Below are 15587 nucleotides of genomic sequence, written 5' to 3'. Positions count from 1 at the left end.
AATTGTAGGTTTTTGTGTTGTCAAGAAAAGAAAAAGGAAAAGAAAATAAACCAGGATAAACAACGTCAGAACTTTCCCCCCATGTTTAATGTAACGTAACATCTAAGTAAATTCACGTAAAAATATAAATTAATAGAAAAAAATTATTATAAAATAAGTATAATTAAATATGAATATAAACAAACAAACAAACAAATAAATAAGCAAATAAATAAATAAATAAATAAACAAACAAACAAACAAACAAACAAACAAACAAACAAACAAACAAACAAACAAACAAATAAATAAATAAATAAATAAATAAATAAATAAGCAAATGAATAAATAAATAAATATTTTACTGTTAAAGCACTTTTTGCTTGTAACACATCATTTGGGTCAAAATCTACAAATGTACTACATCTTAAGATGTTAATTTTTTACCATGTTCATTTTATTCCGCTCCTCCTAACAAAAATGCTCCAGATTCCACACAAAGTGTTCATTTGTTATGCAGCTATAATTAAACTTGCTGTAACGCTAACGCATGCTACCCATTCCCACTTTCCCACCTGCTCGGCTCGGCTGCAGCGTGATCTGGCTAGAATTTCTAAATGGTAGATTCATTAGTGTAGCCTACAACTCTCCCGCTAGCACAACACACACTTTCAGTCATAGTTACACCCATCAAGAGGGAAAAAAAAGATGCTAGCATGACTAATAATATCATTTACAAGCAATGGAAGAACTGATTCATAGCCAAAAGATGTGCTAATAACTTTATTATTACCGGTTAATGATCTCTACTGTACATACTGTAGGTGTTGCCTTGCTGGGAATTTACATTTTTTTTAGTGTGAATTAATGGCTAGTTAGTTATCTCACCATTATGTTCCCTACCACTTCCTATGGGCTTCTGCTTGCCTGTTGGTCTACTGTTTGGATGGTTGGGAGTTCGAACCCCAGGTCCACAGAGGCACCACTGCTGGGACCCTGAGCAAAGCCCTTAATCCTCAGTTGTGTGAAATTTAAGTCACTCTAGATAAGGGTGTCTGCCGAATTGTGTACTACCTTCATAAGCATGGAATAAAACTGTTTATTGGGGAAGTGGTAGCTCAGTGGTTAAGGTGTTGGACCACTGATTAAAAGGTTGTGTGCAGAAGGCGTTCTAATCAAGTCAAGAGTCAAGTCAAGTCAAGTCAGGAAACTTTTATTGTCATTTCAACCATATATAGCTGTTGCAGTACACAGTGACATGAGACGACGTTTCTCCAGGATCAGGGTGCTACATCAAACAAACACAGGGCTAAGGACATGTAAGTAGTCTTAGCCACATAAAGTGCAACTGTGCAACCTGGTGCAAACAGTGCAGGACAAGACAAACGAGACAGTGCAGGACAAAAAAACAGTGCAGACATAAAGTTACAAGACAATACAAAAAGTACAAAAAATGCAATACACAAAAGACAATAAACAGTAACAGAGACAGCGCCGACCGACCGGCGTACATACTGAATGTTCAAACAATATTTCGTGCAGTAACATTAAAATGAACACAGTTTCTTAGCAGCAGGTCCTTTGGATACTATATAGAGTTGTGCAAAAAACAGCAAATGACTGAAATATTGTATAGTATGTGTGTACTGGCTGAGATATTGTACAATATGTGCAAAAACAGCTGAAATGTTGGACAGTATGTGCAAAAAAGTATGTGTGTGTGTTTTGTGAGGGTCTATGCAGTCCATACAGATGATGTGTGTGTATGTTGTGCTCAGTATAGTACAGTTCAGTTATTGAGAAACTGTCAATTCACCAAGCTGCCACTCCTGGGCCCCTGAGCAAGGTCCTTAACCCTCAATTACATGTATAAATGAGACAAATGTAAGCCACTCTTCCTAATGCTGTAAAAACTGAAAAAAGGACAATTACATAACTAACAAACAGTGACATTATTGACGTCCATGATTAATCACTCTTTTAATAAAGTGTGTGGATTTTTTTTTTTGGAAGACAAGCCAAACTAAAAACCACACGTTTACGGATCGTCCAATCGAGCCACCTCTCCTCACCTGGACCACCAGAGGGCACTTCTGTACACGGTTTGCACTTCCCATGTTTTGTGTTGGTTGATTAGTGGCACTATTTATTTTCCTGTGTTTCGCTGCTTCTGTATTGCTTCTCTAATTGCTATTTTAAATGTTTTAATTTTCCAGCCATAATCTTGTGTATATTTTGTTATGTTTTATGTTCCATCGTTTATGTTTCTTTTCGCAATGTTCAATGAATCTCTCATCCATGACACGATAAAAAACAGCTGTAAAGATCCAGCTGAAACACAACGATGACTAAATGGTAAACGAGTGCTTCCTAATCGCAGACTGCTTTAAATCTTTCAGTAATGCAGCTCGGCCACCGCAGCGCACTAGCGACATGAATCATCCTTCTGTTATCGGCCGCCATTACTTTTGTCCCGCTTGAATGCCTGGATTTGTTTTTCCTAATTATTATTTTTTTAATTAATGTAAAATTCATTCATTCATTTTCTGCCGCTTATCCGAACTATTCTCGGGTCACGGGGAGCCTGTGCCTTTCTCAGGCGTCATCACACACTACGGACAATTTTCCAGAGATGCCAATCAAATACCATGCATGTCTTTGGACCGGGGGAGGAAACCGGAGTACCCGGAGTAAACCCCCAAGGCACGGGGAGAACATGGGAATCGAGCCCCCAACCCTAGAGGTGTGAGGCAAACGTGCTAACCACTAAGCCACCGAGAAATGAATATATACATATATATATTTTTTTAAATCGAATTAAAAATTTTTGAGCTGAAATTTACTGCATAAACAATTGGCTGATTATGTTCAATATGATTTGAAGCCTATCGGTTTAGCTTAATGTAATTAAATGTCCTTAAATTTCTATCCATTTACACAAACAGGTTCTGTCACTCCTGCAAATACAATTTTTTGTATTTAAATTTTGATAAAAGAGGCAGAATATATGGCTACAGTGTCGTGGTTCATTCATTATATGTAAAACCCATTGATTTGTCTTGTATTGTTTGTTGCATCAATCATTAATTCAGTGACACACAGCATATTATAACAGTCTCTCTCTCATCGCTCTAACTCAGGAGATTTCTGTGAAAGACGGTGGCCGTACGTGACTACGAGACGATCTTACTGAACCGTCGGCTCCTCCTGAAGGTAGCCTGGAGGGCCTGGGTGGGTGGAACTACTTTTCTTAAGAGTTGTGAGCTGAATATTTCACCACGAGAAGCTCGGTCCCAGAGGAGCAGGTGGGAAGACGAGGTGTCCATGCAGACGAGAGCAGAAAGAGGGCAAAAAGAGGAACAGGTTCTGAAGATTTGCTTTTGTTTTTGAATGACAGCCCGGGCGGGCTGTGAACTCGATCCTTCCTGCTTTGGCAGCTCAGCGGCAAAGAGCTTAGCTGTCACCCTGACTGAACGTGACAAAAAAAAAAAAAAGAAAGCAAAGAGACACACAATGCCTCGGATGTTACGAATCTTATTAAAAATTAAAAACAGATGGAATTAACGTTTGAAACACCTTGACGACACTGTCTCTCTCAGGAGAACGGAAGACGCTCGAGACACCGAGTTTTCATTTAGCGTCTTTTCTGACACTTCAGGTTTTATCGGGAAACTAAGCTGTCTGAGGAACTGCATTACAAAAATAAAAAAGATCTGTACATGACAGTGAGATTTCTGAAATGTCCCCAGACAAAACGAGGGGTGGAGATGAGATGAGATGAAATGTGACGTGACAAAAAAGACACGCCAAGACGGTTTCAAGTCTGAACCCAAGGAACGTTTCTGTTTGCTGTTAGAAGGAACGATTCAGAAATCCTGTCAAAGCTCGAGACTTTGGATGTATAGTCTGGTCATTATCCTTCTACACCGTTTAAGGTTCGTGTTTTGGATGATTTGTGTTCTGAGATGCTTTTCAGCTCGGCATGGCTGTAAAAAGTGGTTATTTGGGTTTATATAATGTTAGCACTTCTCCTTCGCGGTCTACCACTGATCGCCCGCCTATTATTTGTACCAGACCACCCTAAATAATTGGCTGAAACTGGCCATGATGTAGACCTGTGATCTTTAAAGGGTTAATTCCTGTAATGTACATAGTACACATCTAGGTAGAAATTGGAGTCCTTTAGGGATTTTTTTCACATATGCCTTCACGGCATATGTGAGTGATGCAGAGGGTGTGAGCGAGTGATTAGGAAGTCTGGAAGGAGACATACTGTATGCTCAGTGTGTAGTGACAGAGGTGGATGATCAGACCTCGGTGACAAATCTGTGTAAAAAGTGTTGACGAAATGTGACGGGTGTCGTTGTCATTTTTTTGATGGACTATGCGGAAGTGTGAGTGTTCGCTGAGCTTAACCTTTCTGATTATTTTGACTACTCAAATAAAATTAAAATCGGGGGGTGGGGGGGAACGGTGGCTTAGTGGTTAGCACGTTCACCTCACATCTCCAGGGCTGGGGGTTCGATTCCCGCCTCCGCCTTGTGTGTATGGAGTTTGCATGATCTCCCCGTGCCTCGGGGGTTTCCTCCGGGTACTCCGGTTTCCTCCCCCGGTCCAAAGACATGCATGGTAGGTTGATTGGCATCTCTGGAAAATTGTCCATAGTGTGTGAGTGTGTGAGTGAATGAGAGTGTGTGTGTGTGCCCTGTGATGGGTTGGCACTCCGTCCAGGGTGTATCCTGCCTTGATGCCCGATGATGCCTGAGATAGGCACAGGCTCCCCGTGACCCGAGGTAGTTCAGATAAGCGGTAGAAAATGAATGAATGAATGAATGAAATTAAAATTGTATTTGTCACATACATAAGCATACACAGTATACAGATAAAGACACAGACTGGACAGCTGCAGATGGTAAATAACCACATGACACTTTTCCAATGTCAGACTGTTCCTAGAACCTGTTCTCACTACAGCCATAGATTCCTGTATATACATATCATGCCCTCTCGCTTTGTCTCCGTCTTAGCCTCTGTCTTTCACACTTTCATTTCAGGGCAGGAAGGTGAATTAATCGGAGACCTCAGGCTCATGTGGCTCAGGGGTGAGGATGAGAAATAGCGCCTGTGAAATATCAGCTTTATCCGTGCTCGTGATTCTATTGTGTGATGTTTTGAGGTGTGTGTGTACTGTATGTGTGTGTACGTGAATGTGTGTGTGTACTGTATAGCATCTTGTGAAGTCTCCACTTGACTTCTCCAAGCTGAGCATTATGTGAGATAGAGGGGTCAGTGCAGGTGGTCTCCTGCTGCTTCTTATGGTGTGGCTGTCAATTTACTTCCTGCTGGGAAGGAGTGTTCATTCATCTGTGTGGAAGTGTGTGTGTGTGTGTGTGTCCTACATTTCACAGGAGGCTCAGTATTAAATATGAAAGCAAAACTTGCTCATACAGATATGAAAAAAAATAAAGTTTATGGGGCAGGAAAAAGGAGCTAGTCAACTGTTGAGCTAGTACGAGATCAGGAATAGATTCTAAAGATGTTGCTTGTAAGCAACAGAATCTTTACTAAATGTCTCTGTCGATAATTGATGTTGATAATGATGATCATTTTCTGTGAAATGTTAATAAGCAATTAAACCCAGCTGAGTTGTGATAGGAAACCACTCTCCACACCAGAATGGGGCAGTAACCACATTCACTCATTCATTCTTTTATTTTCTACCGCTTATCCGAACTTCTAGGGTCACGGGGAGCCTCTGCCTATCTCATCGGGCATCAAGGCAGGATACACCCTGGACGGAGTGCCAACCCATCGCAGGGCACACACACACTCTCATTCACTCACACACTCACACACTACGGACAATTTTCCAGAGATGCCAATCAACCTACCATGCATGTCTTTGGACCAGGGGAGGAAACCGGAGTACCCAGAGGAAACCCTCGAGGCACGGGGAGAACATGCAAACTCCACACACACAAGGCGGAGGCGGGAATCGAACCCCCAACCCTGGAGGTGTGAGGTGAACGTGATAACCACTAAGCCACCGTGTATCTGTATTGTTACTATAAAGCAAATCCTTCAAACAATATTAAACAAGGCAGAATAATAAATTGTGTGAAAAGTAGATTGTTTTACACATTATGCTAATATGCTAATAGACATTACATATGCTAGACAATGTGTAGACATTACATAGTGCCCTAGATGCCAAATCATACTGTGTTGTTTAGATAATCAGCCAGAATCCTTATTTCAAAAGTATTGGCTTTTTTTTTTTTTTTACTTTGAACTTCTTCTGAATCGTTCTTCGGAACAGACAAATAATGATGAATGTTTTTTTTTTTTAATGAAATAAAATGTGATGTGTCTTTTTATGTGTCAAAAGAGGTGCAGCATTCTTTGTGACATAGTATTTTATCGACCGCCAGACATCTCTCATTCCCACAATAACAGACAAATGACACACAACCAGGAACACAAACTCATAACATTTCCTATATTTATCGCCAACTTTCCCACTTCTGTTAAAAAATAAATAAATAAAGAAACACGACATCAACAACAACAACAACAACAACAACTCTCGGGCTCTATAGCCTCAGGTAAAGTTTAGGCTGCACTCTGAAAACAAGTTCCCCTCTAACACAAACTCGAAATGTGTATTCAGATATATTTCAGGAAAATGCTGAGACAATACTGTAGAGACTACATGCTGTTGTGTTTTGTTTACTTGTCTGAGGCTGATATGATTCTTGCTGTAAGCCAATGCTAAACTCTCACTATGTGTTTGGACTGAACTGCAGTTGATTATGTGGAGTATGAAGGAAGACAGACATCTTACCGAACTGTCGACTGGTACACCAGGTCTTCTCTCCTGCGATAGTCCTCCATGTGGGAATAGTTGGTATTAAACATGGCATCGTATGTGAAAATCTTCTGTTTAATTGTGCCTCCATCTGTAACCTGGTAAGGGGGACAACAGGAAATGGAGGAAGTTGAGTTTTGTCAGATCAAGACAGTGGTTTAACATAAATAGACATTTATAAATAATTGTAAAATTGATGTTCTGATTCAAATAGTTTTTTTTTTTTTTTTGTTTTTTTTGGAAACATCAAAAACACAGCTTCAGAAGCTGGAATAATGAAGAATTACAGCTCTGTATGGCAGATGGTTTTCTTTCTTTCTTTCTTTCTTTCTTTCTTTCTTTCTTTCTTTCTTTCTTTCTTCCATTCTCTATGTTCCTTCCTGACTTCCTTCCTTCCTACCTTCCTTCCTTCCTTCCTTCCTTCCTTCCTTCCTTCCTTCATTTCTTTCCTGACTTTGTTTGCTTTCTTCCTTCATTTCCTTCGTTTCCTTCCTTCCTTTAATTCCTTATTCCTTAATTACTTACTTAATTACTTAATTACTGATTTAATTTCCTAATTACTTCATTAATTACTTAATTAATTCCTTCCTGATTTAATTTAATTAATTAATTACCCTTAATTAATTAATTCATTAATTAATTATTCCTTCATTAATGATTTAATTAATTACATTAATTCATTAATGATTTAATTTACATTAATTAATTTAATTAATTATCTTTCATTCATGATTTAATTTAATTACTTCATTAATTCATTAATTCATTAATTTACTAATTACTTCATTCCTTCATTTATTTACTGACTTGTTAATTATTCATTTCATTCGTTTCCTTAATTAATTAATTAATTCCTACTTACTTACTTTCATTATTTCATAAACTTACTGATTTAATTTCCTTCCTTCCTTCCTTCCTTCATTCCTTACTTCCTTCATTCCTGATTTAATTTCCTTCATCTTCACTTCATGATTTAATTTCCTTCCTTCCTTCCTTCCTTCCTTCCTTCCTGATTTAATTTCCTTCCTTCCTTCCTTCCTTCCTTCCTTCCTTCCTTCCTGATTTAATTTCCTTCCTTCCTTCCTTCCTTCCTTCCTTCCTTCCTTCCTTCCTTCATTTCTTCCTGATTTAATTTCCTTCCTTCCTTCCTTCCTTCCTTACTTCCTTCCTTCATTTATTTCCTGACTTTGTTTCCTTCCTTCATTTCCTTCGTTTCCTTCCTTCCTTCCTTCCTTCCTTCCTTCCTTCCTTCCTTCCTTCCTTCATTTCCTTCGTTTCCTTCCTTCCTTCCTTCCTTCCTTCCTTCCTTCCTTCCTTCCTTCCTTTCTGATTTAATTTCCTTCCTTCTTTTCTTATTTCCTTCCTTCCTTCCTTCCTTCCTTCCTTCCTTGCTTCCTTTTTTCTGATTTAATTTCCTTCCTTCCTTTCTTCCTTTCTGTATAATCAATATTAAAAAATTATTGTTTAGTGATAAAAGCAACAGTTATTTCATTCATCATCATAACAACATTTTAACAACAACAGCAGTCGTTATTGTTCTTATTCCATGTTCACTGTTTGGTTGAAAGTTTTGGCCTCAATCCAAGTTCCATTTCTGAATAAATGAACAGAATAGAGAGACCCAATGAGGACAAGGTTCATTATACAATGTTGAACTAGCCACTCATATTTTTTTTATTTTTTTTTTTTTACTCATGCTTTAAACCTCAAACAGGATACACACAGGACACTTAAAAATACCGTGTAGCTTTATTATCGTTCTGATTTTAAATAGGCAGAGGAGAGAAGAATCGACAAGGGCTCAGCAAAAAGTGGTTTAAACATGATGTAATCAGCGAGCAACTACTTATGTAGCATTAGGCACGTAGCTCGCTATAACACAGCACGCTAATCATGACTGATGCTTCAGCTGAAATTTGTTGGTGGCTAAACAGTCCGTGGCTCCGCGGGAGGTAATGAATTGTGACGAGGTACTCAGAAGGTGAGGGCTAATTCAAGGCACCTCTCACTCATTTTGTCTGTTTTCTACACTCTCGACATGTTCGCGGAACACTATTCTTATCTGCTTATTTCTACAGGGAAAGAAAATCAGTCTGTTTAGCATCTGAATGACTTGTGAGTTTCTGGCAGACATATTAAAAGACAGGCAGAGGAAATGCATGAGACTGACAGCATTTTAATGGGAGTGTCAGCACTCAATTTGAAGCCCAAGAACTAGCTGAAGGAGAATGGATTTCCAAAAGATTTCCCCCCTTTTATCATATTCGCGGCTGCTGTACATTAAATATGTCTTCATAGCTGTGATTACTTTTTCCCTGTAGATGGCCTCTGCGTTCTCGACATATTTATAAGCAGGCTAGCCAGGTGTGACACAAATCAGTCATGTGCCATGTTTTCTGTCTGTATCACTGAGGACAACGTCATATCCGGGACGCATCCGTCCACCCCTTTGTGCCAGTAGAGGTCCCGTTCTCTGCTCTGTCCTCATCACATCTTAACCACTTCCTCTTTACAGACTATATAAAGATAGAACTAAAAGTGTTATTGTGAAGTCTTGCCAACTTTCATGTATAATTGTATATTTTCACCCTTACCTTTTTTTTTATTTTTTTTCAAAATGTTCCTTTGTCTGTTGTATTTATAAATTTGACCACTGGTCTTGTTTGGACTTGAATTTTGTATTTTTAAATAAATATTTTTAAATTAAAGTATTTAATTCCTGCATACGTTTTCTTTTTTTTACAATTTTTACAATTTTCATTTACGCGATACATTTAAGAAAGTTTGGATGCCACAAATATTTATTTTGAATTCCCACAGAAGAGTCGAGAAAACAAAACAAAACAAAACAAAACAAACGATTTGCACAAGTATTTACCCCTTGGCACTTTTTAATTTATATTTCTTGATAAATTATGTTGAAAAAGGTTATTCAAGGCATTCTGTATTACAATTCCAGGGAGGAATGTGGTAAAAGTTCAAGGGGGTGAATACTTATGCAAGTATATTGTGGCATGATTCAAATAAAAGCTCCCTGGGCACAAGAAGTGAGTCACATCGACCAGCCGTAATGTACTATCACATACAGCTGGATAATTGGTCACTGGTGAGATTTTTTCGGACATTTTGTGGTTCATGGATCTCGGAATTGTAAGCCAGTTATTGGAGAAGTGAGAAACATTTACAGCAACTTTCAAGGCTCCTGTGACACTTTGTCCTGACCGCATTATTACAGGCAAGGCAGGTGTTAAAAAAACGACATGACTAATTTTCTTCCTTCCTTCCTACCTTTCTTCCTTCCTTTCTTCCTTCCTCATTCCTCTTCATTCATTCATTCATTCATTCATTCATTCATTCATTCATTCATTCATTCATTCATTCATTCATTCATTTGTTTGTTTATTCATTTTTTATTCCTTCCTTCCTTCCTTCCTTCCTTCCATTCCTTAATTTATTCATTCATTCTTTCATTAATTTGTCCCTTCCTTTCTTCCATTTCTTTTTCTTCATCTGTTTGTTTGTTTGTTCACCCTTCCTTCCTCTTCCTTTGTTTGTTTTTTTTTCTCTTGTCCTTCTTCCTTCCTTCCTTCCTTCATTCCTTCCTTCCTTCCTTCCTTCCTTTTTGACTCCATTTCCTTCCTTCCTTCCTTCCTTCCTTTCTTCCTTCCTTCCTTCCTTCCATTCCTCTTCATTCATTCATTTATTCATTCATTCTTTCATTCATTTGTCCCTTCCTTTCTTCCATTTCTTTTTCTTCATCTGTTTGTTTGTTTGTTTGTTTGTTTGTTCACCCTTCCTTCCTCTTCCTTTGTTCATGATTTTTTTCTCTTGTCCTTCTTCCTTCCTTCCTTCCTTCCTTCCTTCCTTCCTTCTTTTCATATAACAATATTAAATAATAATACAATTTTGACTCTGTTTGATTCTGTTTTTCCTGGACTCTAAGTGTCTATATTCTGTAAGTTCCGTAAGATTTTAGAAATACAATTGCCTTGAATGTAACACAAATGTCTTTTTTTTGTAAAACATCTAGTCAAATATACTGATAAAAATGGAGGTAAAAAAACAAACAAACAAAAAATACTATCCCTCCTGATGTGAACTCACTCTTAGGCAACACACCATCTGACATCCTTTTGTCCACTTTGCAGACCACATGCAAAGATGAAGCGTTGAATTCCACGCACTGATTTCACACACAACTCATTCTGGCCTCACGTTCCTGTGTGGAACGGCCCTCAGTAACCCCTCAGCCTCGGGGGAACTTCACTCCATGCCTCCAACTAGCACAAGCAAACTAGTGGCACGTCGACTTATAATTGCTCGAGCACTGCACACTAAGGAATTGGGAATAAAATGAATACACAGGCTAAACTATTCGAGGGCACGGGGTAATATTTACTCAGCCAGCACAGATGTTAAGTAGCTAGAGACCTGTGTTGTTTAATTAATTTTGCTTTGGTAGCTCTCGCTAGCGCAAACCTTTCGTTCGAGTGTGAAATTAAGTGCATTTTCCCCTGTAGAGGGGTTGAGGGCTTCCATCTGTCCATAAAGGTTATAAAATACACAAACTCGTTTAGACAAAAGCGGGATGTAAAACAAACCCCATTTTTGGTCTTGTGGGAAAGGTACAGTAGGCATTTAGCAGTTGTTGTTACTATGTCATTACTCTGGATGTAAATAAACCTTTCGGTTTTAAAAAAACCCCAAAAAACCCCTTTGTTTTGTTTAAACATGAGAAAAATTAGGATTGGACATCGTAATTTGGAAGTACAGAGACGTTCATCACACAGAAAGCATAGAAATAAAGCCATGATTGCACTCTACAGTATGCAGATGACACAGCAAAGCCTAAGCAAAGAAAAAGCAGCAGTTCCTTCGCTTATAAGCGTGCACTGAACCCTAAGCCCTAAGAAGTGATCTTTTGGCTGTTGGGTTGTTCTACAGCTCACACCACTTCACCCAAGGAGCTGAGCTCTCTGGCGTCTCCGTTTAGACACGACGCTCGTCCAGGCCATCTGCTCATCTTCATGATCGTGAAACTTCGGGGCGCAAGCTTGCTAGGATTATCACACCATCTCAGTGTGAGCTTGCAAGCAGGCGAAGCAGGAAAAAGGTCAAGAACTAAAAACGAGTCGATATTTGGAACGATGTGGATTCAGCTAAATGCTGAATATGATCCTTGCTATTGTTTTATATTCAGATTAAAGGTTTAAAAATGAGCTAAGCTGCAAGAATTACAATAAAAAATGCCAAGGTCAACCCAATACCTGTCCCTGTTGTGGTCTCGTAATGTTTTGAGTTGTTTCTGAGGACATTTCTGAGCAGAAGTCTACAAACGTTATACAGCAAGATAGGAAGACAGAAAAAAAGAACAGAAACAGGTGTAAATGGACGAAGATGGAATGGTGGTTGGTGGTCGACAGACAGAAGTGGTGGCAAAGCAAAGTGTGTACCTACTTAGAGTTAATCGATTTACATTTACAGCATTTGGCACAGTGACTTAGAGGTTTGCATGTTATTCTTACACATCAGGGGTTGGGGGTTTGACTCATGTCGGTTTCCTTCCCCAGTCCAAAGTGCTAGGACATGTGGCATCTCTACTTTCTTTTGTAGTAAGTGTGTGGGTGATTGTGGCATGTGATGGACTGGTAACCCGTATAAGGTTTCCCCTGCCTTGTGCCCAGTGTCTCCTGGGAGAGACTCCAATCCTGTCTTCCTTTAATCTTGTGTTCCTTCCATTCCTCTTTGCATTCTTTTGTTAATTTGTCCATTAATTCTTTCCTTCCTACCTTCCGTCTGTCATTCATTCCTTCCTTCCTGTCATTCATTCCTTCCCTCCTTTTCCTTCATGTTTTTCATTAGTTTGTTCATTCGATCGTTTGTTCATTCGTTCCTTCCTTCCTTCTTTCCATTCCTCTTCTTTCATTTGTTTGTTCCTTCCTTCCTTCCTTCCTTCCTTCCTTCCTTCCTTCCTTCCTTCTTTCCATTCCTCTTCCTTCATTTGTTTGTTTCTTCCTTTCTTCCTTCCTTCCTTCCTTCCTTCCTTCCTTCCTTCCTTCCTTCCATTCCTCTTCTTTCATTTGTTTGTTAGTTTGTTCTTTTCTTCCCCCTTCCTTCCTTCCTTCCTTCCTTCCTTCCTTCCTTCCTTCCTTCCTTCCTTCCTTCCATTCCTCTTCTTTCATTTTTTTGTATTTTTGTTTGTTTGTTTGTTCGTTCCTTCCTTCCTTCGTTTCTTTCTTTCTTTCTTTCTTTCTTTCTTTCTTTCTTTCTTTCTTTCTTTCTTTCTTTCCTCTTCTTTCTTTTTTTGTTTGTTTGTTTGTTCGTTCCTTTCTTTCTTTCTTTCTTTCTTTCTTTCTTTCTTTCTTTCTTTCTTTCTTTCTTTCTATGTGATAAGAAAAGAAGAAAGGATGGTATTTGAACTCATGTCCTTCCAGGCAATAGTCCAACTTAATCAGCAAGTGCTGCTAGAAAGGAAATCTTCCAAACGAGTAACGAGAAATGAGTTCTAAGTGGGTGTGGTCAGTATAAATGACAATACAAGGCAGATCATTTCTCTGTAACTCATAAGCATCATGTAGATTCTAATTTTAAATGGTGTAGTAGACGTTTGGGTCACCATGTCATACTGATATGTCCAGAAAAACAACTGACATACATTAGATCTGATTGGATGTAAACTGTGGAAGTGGCGAGTTTTTACCGACATCCTGAACGACAAGAAAGCACACAACCCGGCGACGATCGAGAACCGACACCCGCTTGTATACACTCTGAAATGAGAAAGCACTCGTGTGTATTTGAGTGCATATGAAAATATTAGATAAGCAGCGGGCGCTCATCAATCAGCAATCACATCATGAGTGGCAGAAGGGGTGCACGGCAAAGGTTATTACATTCCTTCTGATAAACAAAACCGAATGACATGGAGATGGGGGAGTGGGGTGGTGTGTGTGTGTGTGTGTGTGTATGTGTGTGTGTGCGGGGGGTGGGGGTTGGGGGGTTTTCGGGGTTTGGCTATGTATTCCAATTTTTTTTATTGTGGCAGGAGAGGAAAACAATAAAGAGAGAGGGTGCCAGAAAACAAAAGACGCCTCGTCGATGAGGTTATTACCAAACATAATAATAGTGTGGAAGGTAAACAAGCCAGCAAATGGAGGTAATTGTGATTTTTAACATGTTAGCAAGGTCAGTAGTGTTAAGAGTTGATTTTATTCAGGAATGTTGTAACAATAGGAGTAAAAAAAAAAAAGTTACTCGTGTATCTCTGCACTATTTTATGAGCCGTTCATTCAAATGGACTTGGATCTCTACAAGAAATGGCATGTGTCCCTGTGGGCCGTGTCTCTTCAACTACAGCGGCAGGAGAAAAAAAAACTGGAGAGTAAAAGTCTCTGGTGCAGCAAAATGACTGAGGAAAAGACTTTTATTGCGCTTTTTTATTTCCTTTCTTTGACAGTTCTTTGTGTTGTAGCCTATCACTTTGATTCAAACAACTAAAAAGACAAATAAACAACAACGACAACAAAAAAACAACAACACAAGGACAGAAAATTGAGTGTAATGGAAATTTTATTTCTATCTAATTTATTAAATATTCCAAACTCAACAGAAATATACCATTTCTAGTCGCCTAGTGTCTGTCCGTCACTGAATCTGTAACTGAATCAGTGATTCAGCTAATTAAAGGTCACTTAGTCAGTGAATCATTCAGTGAGACAGTGAATCATTCATTCATTCATTCATTAATTCTCTACCGCTTTATCCGAACTACCTCCGGTCACGGGGAGCCTGTGCCTATCTCAGGCGTCATCGGGCATCGAGGCAGGATACACCCTGGACGGAGTGCCAACCCATCACAGGGCAAGACAGTGAATCAGTTGATCAGTTATTGAATCAGTCACTCAATGAATCGAACATTCATTCAATGAATCAGTCGGTCATTGAATCAATCGGTTAGTTGGTTATTGAATCAGTTATTCAATGAATTGGTCAGACAATCTATGACAATGAATCAGTAAGTTAGTCAGTGAATCAGTCTGACAAATAGTGAATCATTCAGTCAGTGAGTGACTGATCATGGCCAATTGGTTAGAGAGTTTGACTCCTAACCCTAAAGTTGTGGGTTCGAGTCTCGGGCCGGCAATACCACGTCTGAGGTGCCTTTGAGCAAGGCACCGAACCCCCCCAACTGCTCCTGGGCGCCGCAGCATAAATGGCTACCCACTGCTACGGGTTTTCACGGTGTGTGTGTGTATGTGTGTGTGTGTGTGTGTGTGTGTGTGTGTGTGTGTGTGTTCACTGCTGTGTGTGTGCTCTTTGGATGGGTTAAATGCAGAGAACGAATGTATGTCACATCACTTTCACGGTGAGTGAATGATTCAGTCCTACAGTATATACTGTAACCAAGACAGTCGGTAAGATATTCAGTGAGTCAGTGAATGATTCAGTTAGTGATTGACAGTCAGACAGTCATCAAGTTCATCAGTCAGTCACTCAGTCAGTCCTGCACAAAACTCAGTCTGATGTGGGAAAGTGTGGGTCAGTTACAAACATTTTCACTTTTATCCTCATCTGCATGATCATCAGGTTTTTAATACTTTATTTTCACTTAAAACTTGGCAAAGGACCTGACAAGTGATTCGAGGTTAAAAAAAAGAGAAAGAAATGCTTGTCAGCAGTTTGTCACCTTGAAAACAATGTTGTCCTGCCCGCCATTACATTTAGAAACTAAGACACAATA

At 39.1% G+C, this 15587-nt stretch overlaps 1 protein-coding gene across 1 annotated transcript in view; it reads right to left on the bottom strand.

The window, feature by feature from the left end:
- The window catches only part of igsf21a (immunoglobin superfamily, member 21a), a 276114-nt gene that overhangs the window by 106318 nt on the left and 154209 nt on the right, over nucleotides 1-15587 (bottom strand). Inside the window, exon 3 of the mRNA XM_027167692.2 lies at nucleotides 6824-6945. Within this exon, the coding sequence (XP_027023493.1) occupies nucleotides 6824-6945 (122 nt within the window). The remainder of the gene's footprint in view (nucleotides 1-6823; nucleotides 6946-15587) is intronic.

Source organism: Tachysurus fulvidraco, chromosome 2 (genome assembly GCF_022655615.1).
Source record: "Tachysurus fulvidraco isolate hzauxx_2018 chromosome 2, HZAU_PFXX_2.0, whole genome shotgun sequence".
Taxonomy (NCBI): domain Eukaryota; kingdom Metazoa; phylum Chordata; class Actinopteri; order Siluriformes; family Bagridae; genus Tachysurus; species Tachysurus fulvidraco.
The sequence above is the reverse complement of the archived record's forward strand: the minus strand, read 5'-3'. Positions and strand labels throughout refer to the sequence as shown.